The sequence below is a fragment of the Dermacentor andersoni genome, chromosome 4 (assembly GCF_023375885.2).
Source record: "Dermacentor andersoni chromosome 4, qqDerAnde1_hic_scaffold, whole genome shotgun sequence".
NCBI classification, from domain to species: domain Eukaryota; kingdom Metazoa; phylum Arthropoda; class Arachnida; order Ixodida; family Ixodidae; genus Dermacentor; species Dermacentor andersoni.
Window position 1 is genome coordinate 214,840,565 of NC_092817.1, and position 18,086 is coordinate 214,858,650.

The following is an 18,086-nucleotide window of genomic DNA, read 5'->3' on the forward strand; positions in this document are numbered from 1 at the left end:
ACCTCCTAGCACTGACAACTCGCAAAGGCGTACAAAGCAAACGTGAAAATGCACTTCATTTGCTGTGTAGCGTGTCAACAAACGCATAGCAATCGGAGAATGCAATCTGCGGTACAAGTTTTTTTATTCTCCCTTCGCGTACGTACCGAATTCGACGATCCACGTCTCCGCGCATTGCACTTGTCGTACGAGACGCCATTTTCCAAAACAAACCGGCGAAATAGCTCCGTTGACAGCTCTCCGCGCAATTTCGACGGAAAATCGCAGCGATCGGTGCGACGGTGCGACTGTGACCAACCGGTTGGTCGCAGCCGAAAATCGGGGGGTCGGCACTGCGACTGCGATTTTCATCGCAAACGACGGAAATCGCACTTCCGGTGCGACGAAAATCGCATCATGTGAAACAGGCTTTAGCGTTTGCGGCGTCGAGGTTAAGCTCACGGGAGTGCTCGTTGCGGTTCTGGGGCAACGCCTTTTCCCTGTCGGCGTCTTCGGGTTGACGGGCTTGTGTCCAGGCATCCTGTAGTGTCAACTTCGCGTTCCGGCACAGCTGGTCCGAGAGACGGGAGTCGCGGAGGCCGACGACGAACCGGTCGCGTACGAGCCTTTCCTCGACAGCAGCAGACGGATAGTTACAGCGCTTAACCATCCTGCGCAGTTCTGCGTAGTACGTGTCGACGCTTTCGTCGGGCAGCTGAACGCGTCTGTGGAACCGCGACGATTCGTAAAGCTCGTTTGTCGGGTGCACGAAGTGCTCAGTGAAGCGGGTGGCAACGACTTGGTATGAAGCGAGCGACTGGGCGTCGAGCGAGAAAGTCTCGAGAAGCGGGTGGGCCTCCGGGCCCATGCAGTACAGTAGCGAGCGTACCTGCGTGTCTTCCGACGCTTGCGTCAGGCCTGAGACCGCTGCGTAGTCTTCGTAGCGGCTGAGCCCTCTCGCCCACGTTGGCGGGTTCGCGAAGTCGAACGGTGCCGGCGGCTGGAAGTTGACGCCATACAGTTTCGGCGGCTCGCCGGTCTCGAGGGACACCTTGGTGCCTTCCTATGAGGTGAGGGCTAAGGCAGTGGGGCGTTATCCGGCCACTTCTGACACCATGTCGCGTGGTTAGTGCCGCGTGGGGCACGAGCACGCAGGGACGGACCGAAACGTACGGCCACTTGCTTGGACGAAAAGAAAAGGGAATGCCCCTTCTTCATTGGGCCCGAACATATATAGAGACACACACACAGGTCACAGGGGGCGTCATACTCTGGTGGCAGCTAGAGTCACTGGAAAAAATTTCAGAGTACCGCAAAGGTCGGGATTTGACTGGCAACACTGAGCGGCCACCGCCATATACCTTCCAAGCCGACTGCGTCGCAGAAAGGCCGCCGTGTTGGAAGAGCTTGATATTCGGTCACGCATCGGGTTGAGTGTTTACTGAAGTACAAATACTTTGTGCCCGGAGATAATGGTTGCTAAGAACGAAAATAAAATGTTATGTTGTGCGAAGTATTGCAGCCGGTGGCTGTTTTGCACGCCGATCGTGTTTACTGCTGGAACTGTGCTACGATTGTGGGCAGCAGCTTACCGCTGCTATGGGGAGCTTATGCACGCGTTTTTTTTTCCTTCCGCGGAGCGAGCTACGAAGGAAACATTTCGTCACTTCGAGCCAGAATGAGGCAAGGTTGTGCTTTTGGGCATGAACATCGTGGACCGCCGTCGGCTTCTATTGAATTTTTCCAAGCAGGACGAAACTAACAGCTGACAGTGTCACAGGCACGTACGTTCATTGTATAATTTCACAAGCTAAATCGGATACATCTAATTTAGTTTGTAAACGGATACCGCGCGTTCTCGATTCTGCAGGGCGACTTTGTCCGCCGTATACGCACGACACACTGCGACTTCCGCGTGCGCACCGGAGTTTGGCCGTGATCGTAAGACGATCTGTGCACAGCAGGCGTAAAAACCAACTTCGATGACCATTTTGCGCACTAAATATTGTGGAAGGCCAATATGAGCCTTTTGCGTGATTACAGCAACGTATATGTACTTCTGTACACTGATAATAAGCGAGAGTTTGCTACATTGTGATTTATGAAGGCGGCTGTCTAGTGCGTTCATGAGCGGCTACTCTTCTCAACTTATTTATGACTGTTTTCTTAGACTGCCAAGATTTGCTGCCTGTGTAACAAAAAAAAAAAAACGCAGGAACGCCCGCTTGTGACGCAGCACTTTTTTTTCTAAGTTACATAGGCGATGTATGAACTTGTTGTGCTTTTAGAGCGGCTTATGTAACATGCATAGTGACAGAGTGAAACTAAAGCTACTGGGTGTTCTGTTGTTTTGTATTTCTTGTTATGCATGAAGAACAACATTATTTGGGTATGCGCCGTAGCATTTCAACATAAAACATAATATGTATGCTGACTTCAGTTCATTGCATGTGCTCGGCTTACAAGCTGTGTCGTGAATATCACCTGGCCATTGGTTTCAAGCTCGAAATGCGTATGTATAAATGAGCAAAGGATAAGTGGAAGAAAGGAAGTATCATGGGCCTCGTACTGACCATGTTTTTATTGACTGCGATCGTCACGATCTGCGAAAAACAAGTGCCATATGGGTCGAGTGACTCGAGGCGAGAGCGCGCTCACGTGCGCGGAGAAATGCGAGTACCTGGTGCACGTGAGGACGCGAAATTCTCGCGCGACAAGTGTGCCTTCGCGTGCCACGAGCACGGAATAACCACGTGTGTTGAGCAACAAACGCGTACACTTGTACCCGCGTCAAGCGTGCAAGATGCGAACGATCCCTGCAATGAACTCCTATTTTCGTAGCATCGCTAACACCGCGTGCACTTCGCCTAAATATCTTCTAAAACAGTGCCGAAAAGCACAAGCAAGGTGTACTTGTACCTCGCACACGCGGGTGTTTTCTGTAGTCTTGAAGTTCTCCCGGCCGATTCTGTGTAACCACGCAGAACGACGCTCTCGGTCATTTTTCCCGGTCGGAATCTAGAAAAAAGTCTTTCCAGACTCAGTTCGGTTGCTGCACCCGAAGGCGCAGCAGCCAGGCATGATTTCCTTGCAGTCAAATGCGAGCGCGACAATCAAAACACACACACACACACACGCACACACGCACACGCACGCACGCAAAAAAAAAAAAAAAACGTAGGGAACCTGCGCTGCCTGCGCTCTAACTCAGCCGGCCCGCCCGGCGCTTGGAAGGTATATGGCACCCCAGAGGTCACATGGTACGGTTGGGCCAATGAACGCGTCGGCGGCGCGGGGAAAACGAATGCGGTACTCTGAAATTTTTTCCAGTGACTCTAGTGGCGGGTAGAGTCACTCTAGTGGCAGCCTAACAAACGAGGATGAACTGTGGCGACCTCTACACCCGCAAGCCATCTTTAAAATATATTCGCCACTATAATAAAGCCGACTATGCGCAAATTAACCTTGAACTGGAGGCTTTTCTTTATCACTTTAGTAAAACTGCTCACAACCGAACCGTTAATAGTAACTGGTTACTTTACAAGCAAAAAATACTTTCACTCATGGAAGCATATGTCCCGCTGATCTGTATTCGCGGAGATGCTGATAAGCACTGGCTTTCTAACGGCCTTCGACGGTTGTTAAGGAAAAAAAAAAACGACTTTTCCGAGCTGCCAAAAATTCTGCCTCTGCTTCAAAATGGGACAAGTACTTTGAATGCCTCCGGGGTTATACAAATCTTTTGAGGCATTCCAAAAAGAAATTTTTCCATAAAGACTTGCATAACATCATTCGAAATAACCCTAAAAAGTTCTGGAATATCCTCTTGCCAAACCGAAACTCGCCTCAAAATATAATCTTGCACGACCAAGATGGCTCGCACGTCGCCGCAGATCACTGCGCAGATGTCATGAACACTTACTTTTCTTCAGTTTTCACTCGGGAACCAGTCCTAAACGTACCCAGCTATCCCAGTCATAATTTCAGCCAGATGCCTCCAATTTCCATTTCAGTCGAAGGCATAGCTAAACTCACTGATAACTTGAAGCCATCAAGCGCTCCCGGGCCGGATGACATAACTACCAAGATACTAAAAGGTACAAGAGATATTTCATGCCAGATATTACAAATAATTTTTAGTCAATCACTTTCAAGTTCAGCAATTCCAAATGACTGCACATTAAGTAAGGTTGTCCCGGTTTTCAAGGCTGGTGACCGCTCCGATCCATCAAACTATCGACCAATTTCATTAACATGTATTGCTTGTAAAATGCTGGAACACATCATATACTCACAAGTCTGCTCTCACCTGGACAGGAACTCCTTCCTTTTTACCAAACAACATGGATTTCGCTCTGGATTTTCGTGCGATACCCAGCTTTTCGAGTTTACTACCGACCTTCACCTGAACTTAGATTCATCTTTTCAAACTGATATCATCTACCTGGATTTCTCTAAGGCCTTTGACCGCGTTCCACATCAACGTCTTATGGCTAAACTCTCCTCTCTGTCTCTAGATCCCTTAATATTATCATAGATTTCTAGTTTCCTTTCTGACCGCACCCAGTTTACTGTTATCGGCAACCACCGCTCCAAAACCTCCAAAGTCATTTCAGGCGTACCCCAAGGCTCTGTCCTTGGACCACTCTTATTTTTAGTCTTTATCAACGACCTTCCTGCAAATATCTCCTCCACAATTCGCCTTTTCGCTGACGATTGCGTTCTTTATCGTCGCATAACTACCACCTCTGACCAGAGACTCCTCCAGAAAGACCTTGATATAATAGAAACTTGGTGCACCACCTGGCTGATGAATCTAAACATATCCAAATGCAAGAGCATGCAAGTATCTCGAAAGCTTTCCACCTTTAACTTTTCATACTCGTTAAACTCCACTGCCATATCACGTGTTGAATCGTACCGATACTTAGGTGTTGTTATCACCGACAAACTCAACTGGTCTGAACACATCAGGAAATTAGTGGCAGAGACATCCAAAACCCTTGGTTTCATTAAGCGTGCCCTTTCTTTATCCCCCCGTTATATCAGAAAACTCGCCTATGAGGCGTACGTTAGGCCGAAACTTGAATATGCAAGCGCAATATGGAGTCCTCACCAGCAATATCTAATTGAATCACTTGAAAGCATTCAGAATCGGGCGGCTCGCTTCATCGTTTCCGAATATAATAGACGGGTTAGCATTAGTGCCATTAAATCATCCATTAATCTTGAATCGTTAGCTCATCGAAGGAAGATTTCACGGCTATGCCTGTTTCAAAATCTATACTATAATCGCCCTGACCTGAGAACCTCCCTTTTAGTGCCACCTGTACGGACATCACGTCGTCTTTTCAATTCTATGAGTGTACAACGCATAACTGGTTCGACAAACACATTTAATAAGTCTTTCTTACCATTGGCGATTGAAGAATGGAACTCGATTCCAGAACCATTAGTCAATGAACGTGACAACTCAAAATTCAGGCAGCTAATATCGGCTCACTTTGCCAAATAATCTCGTAATCGGTAAACATTTCCTGCTTTTCTCATATATCCAACGCGTATTTCACTTTGGGGCTCTTCCCTAACATGGGACATAACATATATGTCACATTTTCTGCTTTGACTTGTGTGTGTATATATATGTGTATTGAATTGTATTCTGTATTGAATTGAATGTTGTATTGAATTGAATTTTATATTGAATTGTATTGTAACCTTTTTATTCAATTGCAAACATATGCGGAGATCAACTGCATGGGTGTTATTTTCGTCTTTTTTTTTTCGTCTTTGCCTTCAACCACGGTTCCATAACAATGTATAACGTTTACTTTGCCTGTCTGCCTTTTTATTTCGCTTTATAATTACATGACCATGTGAATACTTCTCTTGTTACCCCCCCCCCCCTTATGCAATGCCCAATCCAGGGCCCTTAAGGGATAATAAATGATGATGATGATGATGAGTCTGTCAAGAAACTGAGAGTGACTTTAGCAGATGTACTAGATCAAATTAACCAGCTGGACAAGCAGCAAACTGCTCACTGCATGCCTCCTTGCACTTGAAGATGAGCAGCATGGGAAGAAGTGGACCTGTGACGCTTTATGACGCTGAATGGTGTGGCATTGTACTATGCCATGGCTGGACCATGACGGAGGCTAGTGGCGAGCTTCTGTTACCCATTGCCTCGGGGCAAAGTGTTGATCAATGCATACACGAATGAAGTTGGATGAATTCAAGTGCAACCAGCTTACATCCAAAGAAGGTTACCATCAATGTTCACCCGGGTAAAAGGACCCACAGGGTGAACAAGGTCCATATTGAAATTGCCGGTGTTTTTGGTATGACCCTGTAATCCAACTACTTGGAGACCTCGGTATGAGACTGCGTCCTTGTGAGAGTTCAATCACTGCACTGTTAGGGTCGGGTTCGGTTGCGCATCCCTGTAATCCAGCTTACTGGAGGCCACAGCACGGAAGTCGGTTCTTGTAAGTCGATCCTGGGACATTCCGACAACCATTCATGGTCCAGAGGTGCCTGAGTGATGCGGACGGTTGTGTGTTCATGTAATGCAGCTTGGGCGTAGTTGCGGCCTCTAGACAAGAGCTCTCCCCACCTCCAAGAGGTGCGTTACGAGCAACGTGTGAGGGACTTCGGATGCTCGCACGGCTGACACGGGGAGCTGGGGCTGCAGCAGCAGGGGAAGAAGTCCTACTCTAGCATGTGCTTTCCCCTGCCACCGCTTTATGGGTTCGGCACCCATGGGAGGCAAATGGGCAAGGAGTAGAGTGTAATCCGAGCCCTTGGTGCTTGGCCAGTCAATCAAAGGAAATTCTAAGAAAGCCGCTGCCGAGTGGCAACGGCACCAAGCGTGGTCGGGCCTAGAAGGTCCCAGGATACGTGGGCAGTTTGAACGCCGGTAGGCTGAACGGAATGGCTCCCTATTGGGCACATGGGCTCCCGGTGGATGTCTGAGTGTTCCTACACTAAAACAGTGGTCCTGTGCTCAGCCTGCTTCTGCAGATGACATCTCGTTGGGTTACCCCCTTTTTCGTCTAAAAACGTCGCATGTGTCTGCAGTTTCTAGAGGGGACTGCAGTTGGTACTGGTCGGAATACAAGTCGACAAATCCAACAACGGTCCTTCTGCCTCATCAGAAGGATGAGAAAGCAGGGAAAGCAGGCAGCACCTGCAGTCAGCCATCCTGAAGCGTAGCATTTCTCGTAGTAGGTCCACATCCTGCAAGTCTGTTCCCTCAGTTGCACAAAAAAGTGAAACACAGCAAGAAGCCACAGGAGGCTGCACCAGTCAATAGCTACCGTCCACAGAGGGCTGTGCTCCCTCGAGTCAGGCTCTGCATAAGGAAATCAGAAAGCCATATCACTCTTGTATGCCAAGCTTGAACAGGTCCTCATAGGACAAGGCAAATTAGTTAAAACTTCAGTCAACAGCACATTACTCACATTAAACAGCAATATCGGTAGCAATAACAGATGATGGCAGTGTACATGGACCAGTATGGCAATCTGCTCCGAATCCTCATTTATAATCATAGTGATGTTCGCTCAAGAATCTTTTTCTGTTATTCTGAAAGACTGCAAAATCCACAACCCCAACTATACTCCACTGCTAGCCTCGCTTGATTGTTCTACATGGCCGGTACTACAGACCGTATGCAGCAGAAACTGCAGCTTGAGCGTTAGTGCGACCAAATTAGGTCAGCTGTTTTGGCAAAAGGACCAACCCATCGTTCTGCTGCTCCAGGAAAACAGAGCCGCAGCACCAGACATACAAGGGTACAAAGGCCAACTCCAAGTAGCTATAGAGCATCGGGCATGGCGAGGAAAGGCACCGATTGGGCAGGCTCAAACAGTCATCTTTGTTTCCACAGACGCTCCGCATATAACTGAACCTTATTCCATACTGGACCTCTTATCAGAAAGTTGTGGTGGTGTGCTGCAGGCTAAGGCAGTGAAAGGAAGCCATTTTGGTATTGGTCCACCTCTGCCCCTAAAGCAGGCACCGCACCCGAGGTGACTTCACTTGGCTTTGACATCTGCTAATTCGCTTTCCCCTGCACAGAATACTCAGTCAATGTGAGCTCCATACACATTATCCACATTGGGGATGCAAAGACATATGACCAAGAGGATGCCACCTTGACGAAGCAGACACTACAGACCTCAAATTAACAAATGACACCAACTATCCCAACTGCCACACCCTCCATTCAAACCAGAAGGGCAGTATACTTACCTAGCATGGGCAAATGGGACCTTCATCCAGGGTGTCAGTGCGACTCTGCCCCAAAAGGCAGCGACCATTACCCGAGATAACATTGATATAGGGGTGAATATGTGCCACATTCACAAAATCAGGGTTTCAGGCTAGGAGCATTTCCATGATGCACTTCAGTCCGCAGAATGTGAAGGTATTGAAATATCGCTAGAACATGCATTCCTTACACAGTGCAAAGAGCGACATGCAAACTAGAGCTTACTGGGGCAACATCCAGCCCTGACAAGGAACTGCTGCAACTTAGGGTGAGCAAGCCAAGCTGCATACTGGATACTTGAATTGTGGCTGCACGCAACAAACCCCGATCAATGTTCTGCACAAGACTGGGCAGCTAAGATGTCATGCTAAATACTTTCCAGACCAGTGGATGGACTGCTGCGCGTAATTTGAATGCGTCTCAGTAAGCTGTGACACATTCTCGGCTATAACAGGATGAACCAAATACTGTAATACTATTCAAAACACGTTGCTTAATCTTCAGTGAATATCTGAGAAATTTGAGGAACAAGCTGCAGATGCTTTCCCCGACCACCTCACAGTGACTGACCATAACCAGAGTTGTACGCACCTTAATGACCACTTGCCAAGGAAGGAATGGAACGCCTCTTTACGATGGCAGAACCTGTTGTTGCTTTCGAGCATGTCAACACTTAAAGCGCACGGGGAAAAAATGGGAGTAATTTTGCAGATGTTGAGGAATCTTGCCGAAACGAGAAAGCAAGCACTATTGCTTGTAATCAATGAAATCTGGAATATTGGAATTCCCTACAGAGTGGAAACACTTGGTCATGATGCCAGTACCGAAACCAGCCAAGAAACCTCACACCATAGCCAACCTTCAATCAGTATCACTCAGTGACAGCGTGCAAATTCACTGAAGGAATGTGTCTCACGAGGCTGAACCACCATCTGGGAAAGACAAGACCACCTATGCCAGAACGGTTTCTGGCCCAAGGTTCACATGTGAGACAATAGCCTCTTTCTGCATCAAAGCGTCACCAATCCAGCTGCTTCGGTGGAAAGATATATGGGTTCTTAGTCACCGTCTAACCAAGACGGATGTTTAGCACAGTTTGCAACGAGGCGGTACTGGTGGCATTTCGTGAAGCCTGCCCAGGCATTAGGGTTGCCAGTGTTGCCAAAGCCTCTTCTGCAACCGAATGTTTGAAATATGAAGTTACAGTAAACAGCCAAAGACTTTTACCAACTGCACAGGTGGAAATACAGGTAAAACCCGGACCAGCACACTTGATTGCAGGAGTGGTTCGCTGATGAGGTAAGGTGACAACAGTTGATGATAAGGTATACCAAATGCAAGTATGTGTAATGTGTATATACTGCTAGGCTGAAACATGAATTTTCTTCAAAGCAATATCAAAAGCTCATTTTCTTTAGGATGCCACTCGTAAGTGGCACGGTAAGTGTGGACAGGTTTATATAAAACTGCATAGGCAAAATTTCCAACTAGATACAGCTGTTAAGCGTAACATTTTTTCTGGGCTAAATTCTTGCTCACTGAACTTATTTGAGATCATTAATTGTAGCACTAAAGCAGTGGACCACTACCAGAACAAAGGCATGTAGTGTGCCCGTCTCAATTCTTGTACTTGTGCCAGTCTTCTTTTGTACAGCGATAGCTGCTATGGGCTCACTCCTCTGGTTGTTCTGATGTCTACTGGTGTTGTCACTGGAATTCTCAATTTTTTTCTTAGAATATTGCAAATAAAGAAAGTTCTCATTGTGCTGCGAGGATTCGAACTTACGACTAAAGGATTGGCAGTCCACAATCCTATATCTGAGCCACTCTGCTCAAGGTACAGCCGTGGTGAATACTGATCCTGGAGAGTGCGATCTAGCTAACAGGTGCCATGATTGACTAGCACCTGCTCAGTGTCTGCGTACTGTATATAGAGCTAGTGTCCCCGCAGGGGCGTCTGCGCAAGCAGGCGTTTGGTGTGTTGCGACACCACGGACCCGAGCACACGAGGGTTGGACCCTCCCGCGTGTAGCCGTGCGCGGCTTAGCCGTGTCCGGGGAAAGGGGGATCCTGGGAGTTGAGCCGATGCCGGGTGTTTGGACCTTTAAGGCCCCCCGGCGGAGGCAACACGCCTCTTTGGCCTCTGCTTCACGTAGACGGCACCCCCAGACTGACCCACCCGGGGGAAATCGGTAGTCGCCTTTTCCTGTCTCTCTCTTCTCAAACCTTCGTCTTTATCTCTTACTTTACATCTTTCCTGTCTTCTTCTCTCTTCCATTTACTTCCTTTCTCCACGGCGGCAAGGGTTAACCTTGTGTGGATATCCTACCTTGGGTACACCATATTGGGTTATAGTGATGGCGTACGGCTGGCGTCGTGCAGGCTTGTACACAAGCTGTGCCGCGTCCCCTCGTTGGGCTCCGTGGTGGGCGGTCGGCGCTGTTGCCGAACATACACATTTTCCTATGGCAGCGCAAGCCTCTGTTGTTTATGATCGGCGTCTGAAGAGATGCCGCACCGAAGTACCATTTCAATTTTCCTTTCAAAGCAACGCCCCAACATTTCCAAAGTACTATGTAGTGCATAGTGAAAGCAACACTCCGGTAAGGAAACTCTCTCCTTTCCTGGTAGCGAAGTGTCTGAAAGACAAAATCGGACCAACATACAAAGCATCCAAAATGTCTAGCGGGGACCTCCTCCTAGAACTGAATAACAAAGATCAAGCAGATAAGATCTCTGAACTTACCAGTATTGGCGACGCGACAGTTACTGTTTCAGCCCACAGAACACTTTATTTATTTATTTATTTTATTTATTTATACATACTGCAGCCCGTTAGGGCTATGGCAGGAGTGGGTTTACATGTGAAGAAAACTGATTATGATATGGAGAAACAAGAACATAGAAATATAAAGATGTGAAGGAACTATACATCAGCAATAGCATTTTAAAATTGAGAAAGGGTAACAAACGAAATATAAAAATCTGAAGGAACTATACATCAGCAATAGCATTTAAAAATTGAGAAATCGGTAACAAACGAACTTCGGCAGGTAACAAATTCCACTGTTCAATCATGCGGGGAAAAAAACTGTATTTGAAAGTGTTAGTGCGTGGATGGAGTGGTCTGATATTAGAGGCGTGATAAGCTCTAGTTGAAGTCGGGCAAGCAGGCATTAAAAGGGAGGGATCTGATAGGTGACAAAGAGAGTTCTTATAAGAATAGAAAATCTTCAGAGATTCTATGTGCCGCCGCCTAGAAAGAAACTGGAGGCTTAATTCCGTAAGAGCAGCTGACGGTGAAAAGTCTCGGTCGAAGCGACGGTAAACAAAACGAATAGCCTTCCTCTGGACAGACTCAATACAATTAATTTCACATTGTTTATATGGGCTCCATACGGAAGAAGCATATTCTAAAATTGGGCGAATCAGTGTTTTATATGCTACTAATTTAGTGTCCCTCGGAGCAGGAGACAACGTCCGGCGGATGTAACCAAGTTTTTTTAACGCTTTACTACAAATGTAATCTATATGTTTAGACCAAGACAAGGTGGGTGTAAAAATGACGCCTAAATATTTGTATTGAAAAACTCGTGTTAGTGGTACACCGTTGCATATATAATCATAACATACGGGCATGTGTCTGTGAGTAAAAGACATTAGAACAGTTTTATCAAAATTTATGCTCATTTTCCAAGTCGCACACCAGTCACAAAATGAAACAAAGGAATCTTTAAGGCGCTGATGATCAGCGAGTGAGTCAACTGGGCTGTACATAACACAATCATCTGCATAGAGGCGTATTTTAGAAGTAACATGGTCTGGAAGGTCGTTAATGAACAATAAGAATAGTAGAGGGCCAAGTACGGATCCCTGTGGGACTCCTGAGGTGACATCGACTACCGACGAATCTGCAGAATCATAGCACACGAATTGGGAACGCAAAGAAAGGAAACTGGAAATCCAAGACACTAACTGAGGGTTATTTAGAATATTATGGAGTTTCAAAAGCAATTTAGAATGTAGTACAGTGTCAAAAGCTTTGCTAAAGTCAATGAAAGTGGTGTCAATCTGATTACCTAAGTCGATGTAATGGGAAAGGTCATGAGTGAACTCCGTAAGTTGTGTTACAGTACTAAAACCGCGCCTGAAGCCGTGCTGAAAGCTGTTCAATAGGTTATTATTTTCAAGGAACAGTATTATATGCTTATAGATTATGTGTTCTAGTATTTTACATGAGGTTGCAGTTAAAGAAATGGGCCTATAGTTAGATAAAAGCTGCCTGTCACCAGATTTATATAAAGGTAGTACTTTAGCTCTTTTCCAGGAAGAAGGCACAACGCCACTATTAAGGGACTTCTGACATATAATAAACAGATATTTAGATGTCCATTGCGAGAATCGTACTAAAAAGGAATTCGGAATTCCGTCAGGGCCGGCTGGCTTTTTAGTATCTAAGTTTAGTATGAGATTCAAAACACCTTCTAGGCTAATGTTGATATCATCAATTGCATATGAATCGTTAGTTGCAAATGTTGAACGACTGGAATCATCCGAGGCGAATACTGACTGAAAATATGTATTAAACGCTTCTGAAATCTCTAATGGATCGTTAACAACACTGTTGTTGATTTTAAAAGATGTGGAAGAAGAAGAGCCAGGAGATATGAAAGACCAGAATTTACGGGGGTTAGACTTGAGCAGTTTCGGCAACTGAACATGATAGAAGAAATTTTTGGCCGAGGTGGTTTTTTTCTGGAGTTCATTTTTTACCTGAGCGTACAAAACGCATGCCTCAGGATTATTCGAGCGTTTAGTGCGAAGTCTACCAGCACGTCGCGATAAGTGCAGCAGTTCTCGGTTCATCCAGGGAAGGTTAATGTTTTTTTCTTAGTTTTCAAAGGAACGAATCGATATATACATGATTTTACTATGCTTTCAAAACACGCCACGAGCGCATCAACGTCACTAGATAGTCCAAGTGCCAAAAATGCGTCGAAATTATTGGATAGTTCATCCGTGATACGGACGTCATCAGCTCTGGAAAAGTCTCGAAACGTGGACAGCGTAAAACTTTGGTTATGGATTGGCCGGTTTACAGATAGAAAAACAGCAATGTGATCCGAGATACCATCAATTATTTCGTACTTGTAACCCGTCTTGGCAAAATCAGTGCCGAGAAATATCAAATCCAGTACTGCGTCACCACGTGTGGGACTGTGAACGACCTGCTTTAAGCCAAGAGATAACGATAATTCAACAAATTTCCTGTTTAATGCATTACCATGATCAAAAAATGAGATAGACGTCCAGTCGATTCCGGGAGCATTAAAATCACCCAGTAAGACGAAATTTGAGGAAACTAAATTCTCTTGCAGTAAAAGTTGGTCCAGGTTGTCAAGAGTTTCCAACGAACTATTAGGGGGACGATAGAAAACGCATACGTTTAAGAATTGTTTACCGTAGTAAAGTCTGCAGCAGACTGATTCTATGTCTAGCGGAGAGAAGAGGACTTTGAATTTGAAATCAGAGCGAAAAAGCAATGCAACTCCACCACCTCTTTGATTATGACGATCATTTCGCACGGTGACGTAACCTGGTGGTGTAAACTCCGAGTCATGAATACCCGCATGTAACCAAGTTTCGGTGATACCAATAATGTCAGGTGAATAGGACAAAACAAGCGCAAGAAAAAGGGGAAATTTATTAGCTATACTTCTAGCGTTGATGTTCATAATGGTAAGGTCTCTTTGGGCTGTAGAAGTTCAAGCTGTTGCTGACTGTGATGCGGGACCTGTTGTCTTAGAAAAGTTGCGACGATTAGAGATTTTTACAAGGGAGTTGGTGGAATCGCACCAGTTATACCGAATGTTGTGAATGAAAATATGGTCAAACCTAATCTTAACAGAAGACCCATTGTTGCGATGCTGACTGGACGCCTCCCATAGTTTCTTCCGAATTCCACGAACTCTGGGTGAAAAGTCATCAGAAAGCCTAAGTCCGGAATCGGTAAGCTTAAAACCATTCTTCAGCAAAGTAAGCTTGTCATTAAAATCAAGCATTTTCAATATTACCGGGCGTGGATGGTTTTCACGAGCTCTTCCCAAACGATGGAGGCGTTCGATGCGAGGACATTGAATACCAAGACTCTGTTGAAATAATTCAGATATTTTAGAAAGAAGGGAATCGTGAGTTTCATCAACAGTTTCTAATAAGCCATGTAAAATAATGTTGTTCCGCCTAGACCGATTTTCTAGATCTTCATTCTTTCCAGTCAACTCAGAGACTGAACGCTTCAGTGCACTTATTTCGTTATGTAATTGACCATTTTCAGGCCGTGAAGCAGGGGTGGCCAATGCCTTTTCAACAGCGGAAATGCGCAATTCAAGTGCCTCGAAGCGCATACCAACAGAACTTTTTATCTCTGCAATGTCGCGAGCCATGTTCTTATTGTTAGTCAATATTTCAGTCAAAAGTTGTACAAGCACAGGATTATCGGAGTTCGACAATGCTTCCTCAACCACCGGCTCTCCAGTAGGATTAGAAGCCCTCGGCGAATTAGTAGAGCGGCTTGAATGGCCCAAAGAAGCGCGACCCTTTTTAGTAGATTTAGTCGACCGGGTTCCCGTAGTAGGTCCAGGGTTAAGCTCGATATCACCACTCAAGAGAAGGCGGTTGAGGGCCGTCAACATAACAGAGCATACATCATGAAAAAAAAGTGGCTGTGGGCAGCACAGCAACAGCAAAAAACGATCGTCGGACTTTAAACAATGAGCATTTTTGCGGTAACATACCTGCATAAGCAAGAAACAGCATTTAGGCGGCATTCCGTAGCTGTTGCCAAGCTGCCCACTGATGAGGGGAACCGCACACAGGGCTTTTAAACCTCTGCCTGATGATGTCGCTGAGCTGATTGGTTTGTCAGGAATGGCAACGTTGAGGGCGGTGTCTAGCGGCAGAGATGAGCGGATCGATGGCCCGCACCCATGACACACGTCGGCGATAGTGCAGACCTGCGCAGCTTCCTCGATCTCAGCCACGTGCAATTGCACCGGTGATGGTGCAGTCAGCCGCGTGAAGGCAGCAGCAGGGACGACGGTTCCGAGGAAAAGACTGGCAAACTGCATAAGCAAGAAACAGCATTTAGGCGGCATTCCGTAGCTGTTGCCAAGCTGCCCACTGATGAGGGGAACCGCACACAGGGCTTTTAAACCCCTGCCTGATGATGTCGCTGAGCTGATTGGTTTGTCAGGAATGGCAACGTTGAGGGCGGTGTCTAGCGGCAGAGATGAGCGGATCGATGGCCCGCACCCATAACACACGTCGGCGATAGTGCAGACCTGCGCAGCTTCCTCGATCTCAGCCACGTGCAATTGCACCGGTGATGGTGCAGTCAGCCGCGTGAAGGCAGCAGCAGGGACGACGGTTCCGAGGAAAAGACTAGCAAACTGCATAAGCAAGAAACAGCATTTAGGCGGCATTCCGTAGCTGTTGCCAAGCTGCCCACAATACAAGCAGGGGAGTAATATCTGAAGAAGACTTCATTGGTTTAAGCGACGAGGAACTCCTGGAAGGTTTTCAGGAACAAAATGTCACCAAAGTACAAAGAATAGTAATCCGAAGAAACGATCAAGAAATCCCCACCAAACATGTTATACTCACCTTCGGAACAAGCGTAATGCCTACTTCACTCGATGCAGGTTATGTCAAAGTCAATGTGAGACCGTATATCCCGAATCCCAGACGGTGTTTTAAGTGCCAAAGATTTGGACATGCTTCACATGCATGCCGAGGACAAGCAACTTGTGCTAAATGCAGCTCCAACGAACACCAATCTGAGAATTGCACTTCTTCGCCACATTGTGTTAACTGCAAGGGAGATCACCCAGCTTATTCGCGGTCCTGCCCTTGCTGGAAAAAAGAAAAAAGAAGTCATTGCACTAACTGTTAAAGAAAAAATCTCGTTCTTCGAAGCCAGAAAAAGACTGTCGTACCTTCCCCGAAGAAGTTATGCCGAAGTGACGCAGGCGGGGGCAGCGTCACAGAGGCCTCCGGAGTCCTCCGAGCCCACGCGCAGTGGTGCCGCAGTGACTCCTCCCGCCCCCGTGGTGGAAGCAGTCAGTACTGCTCCACCCTCTTCGACGGCCCTGCAGACACCAGCCCCGCAGGGCCCTAAAATCAAACGAACCCCAAGGCCCGAGGCACGTGTCTCGGCGCCTAACTCTCGGTCCTCCAGCGCCTCAGAGAGAGCGATGGAGGTCGACACAAAAACTCCGGTGTCCTCGACACCGAAGGACAAGCGCTCCCTCGAGCGCGGTAAGAGGGACAAAATCCCAATAACAACTCAAAATAAGAAGGCGATAACCTAAGGGTTATCGCTCATTTGTATTAGCCTTTTTAATCCTTGTCACCTATAATCCCACCTCTTACTTTTCCGTAGTGCCATTTCTGACCTTTCAGTTTCAATATGGCTTTCATTATCCATTGGAATTGTAGAGGCCTTTTACACAACTTAGGTGACATCAAAGACTTGTTAAGTAGCTTCTCTCCTGTGGCCTTGTGCTTACAAGAAACCAACTTAGGGGAAAAGCACAAAAACATTTTAAAAGGATTCAATGTTGTACGGCGCGATCGTACTCAGGCGAACCGGCTTTCTGGTGGCGTAGCTATAGTTCTACGGAACGGCATTGCAGCTAGAGAAGTTACCATTAATACTCACTTGGAAGCCATTGCTGTCACGGTTTTAGCACACAAAACCATTACCATTTGTTCAATGTACATTCCACCACATTCCCATTTTACTGTAGGAGATCTGGAGTTAGTTTTAAACCAGCTACCCAAACCTCTTTTAATAGCAGGTGATTTTAACGCTCATAACATATTAGGGGGTAGCAAAACAACTGACACCAGGGGACAAACGCTTGAAGATTTTATCTTGACTAACGAAATATGCCTTTTAAACACTGGTGCGCCAACCTACTGCTCCCCAAGCACAGGAGCTATGAGCTGTCTTGATCTGGCGCTGTGCACTCCATCTCTGTTGATCGATTTTAAATGGAGTGTGATTAACAATCCTTATGGTAGTGATCATATGCCCGGCATTATTAAAAACACATCTCCTTTCCCTACAGTACCATTAAGACCACCCCGTTGGAAACTCCATCTAGCAGACTGGCCTCTCTTCAGCGAGAAGGCCAGTCTTGATCACATATCAGATGATCAAACAATAGACGAAATGAATGAAAAGATTATTGCCTCCATACTTGCTGCAGCAGAAGAGACGATCCCGCAATCCTCCGGCTTCTTAAGGAAAAAACTAAAACCCTGGTGGACGAATGAATGCACTCAAACTAAAAAAGCACAAAACAAAGCATGGGATATTTTTCGGCGATATCCAACACATGATAACCTCCTGTATTTCAAAAAAGCAAAGGCGAAAGCCAGGTACACGCGTAGGCAAGCCGAAAGACAGTCTTGGCAAACGTATGTATCCTCGATCAATAGAATGTGGGATCAGCTTCGTAAGTTTAGAAGCGAGTACGCTCCTTATACAATCCCCATACTCTCACCTCCAGGTACACAAACGAATTTAAAAGAACAAGCAGATATATTAGGGCAGCATTTCCATAACATATCAAGCTCACTAAACTACTCCACTGAATTTCAAAAGTATAAACAATCAGCAGAAAAACAGAAGCTTCCGACAGCAGGAAGTTCCGAGAAACCATATAATGCCCCTCTAACACTTTCAGAAATTAACAGAGTACTCACTACTGGTAAAAAAACAGCGCCAGGTCCGGACAGAATACATTACACAATGCTCGCACACCTA

The 18,086-nt window shown here is 46.3% G+C and overlaps 1 protein-coding gene and 1 long non-coding RNA gene across 2 annotated transcripts; both read right to left on the reverse strand.

Moving 5' to 3' along the window:
• Positions 1–394: 394 nt before the first annotated feature.
• LOC140217287 (uncharacterized) lies at positions 395–15,735 on the reverse strand. The gene is made up of 3 exons (XM_072287704.1): positions 15,595–15,735; positions 15,268–15,375; positions 395–1,042 (listed from the first exon to the last, which is right to left on the reverse strand). The coding sequence occupies exons 1-3, from the start codon at positions 15,733–15,735 to the stop codon at positions 395–397; spliced, it is 897 nt and encodes a 298-aa protein (XP_072143805.1).
• A 28-nt stretch (positions 15,736–15,763) lies between these two features.
• On the reverse strand, positions 15,764–16,637 carry LOC140217204 (uncharacterized). The gene is made up of 3 exons (XR_011893734.1): positions 16,249–16,637; positions 15,917–16,165; positions 15,764–15,821 (listed from the first exon to the last, which is right to left on the reverse strand). It is a non-coding gene; the product is annotated as an uncharacterized lncRNA (long non-coding RNA).
• Positions 16,638–18,086: the final 1,449 nt, after the last annotated feature.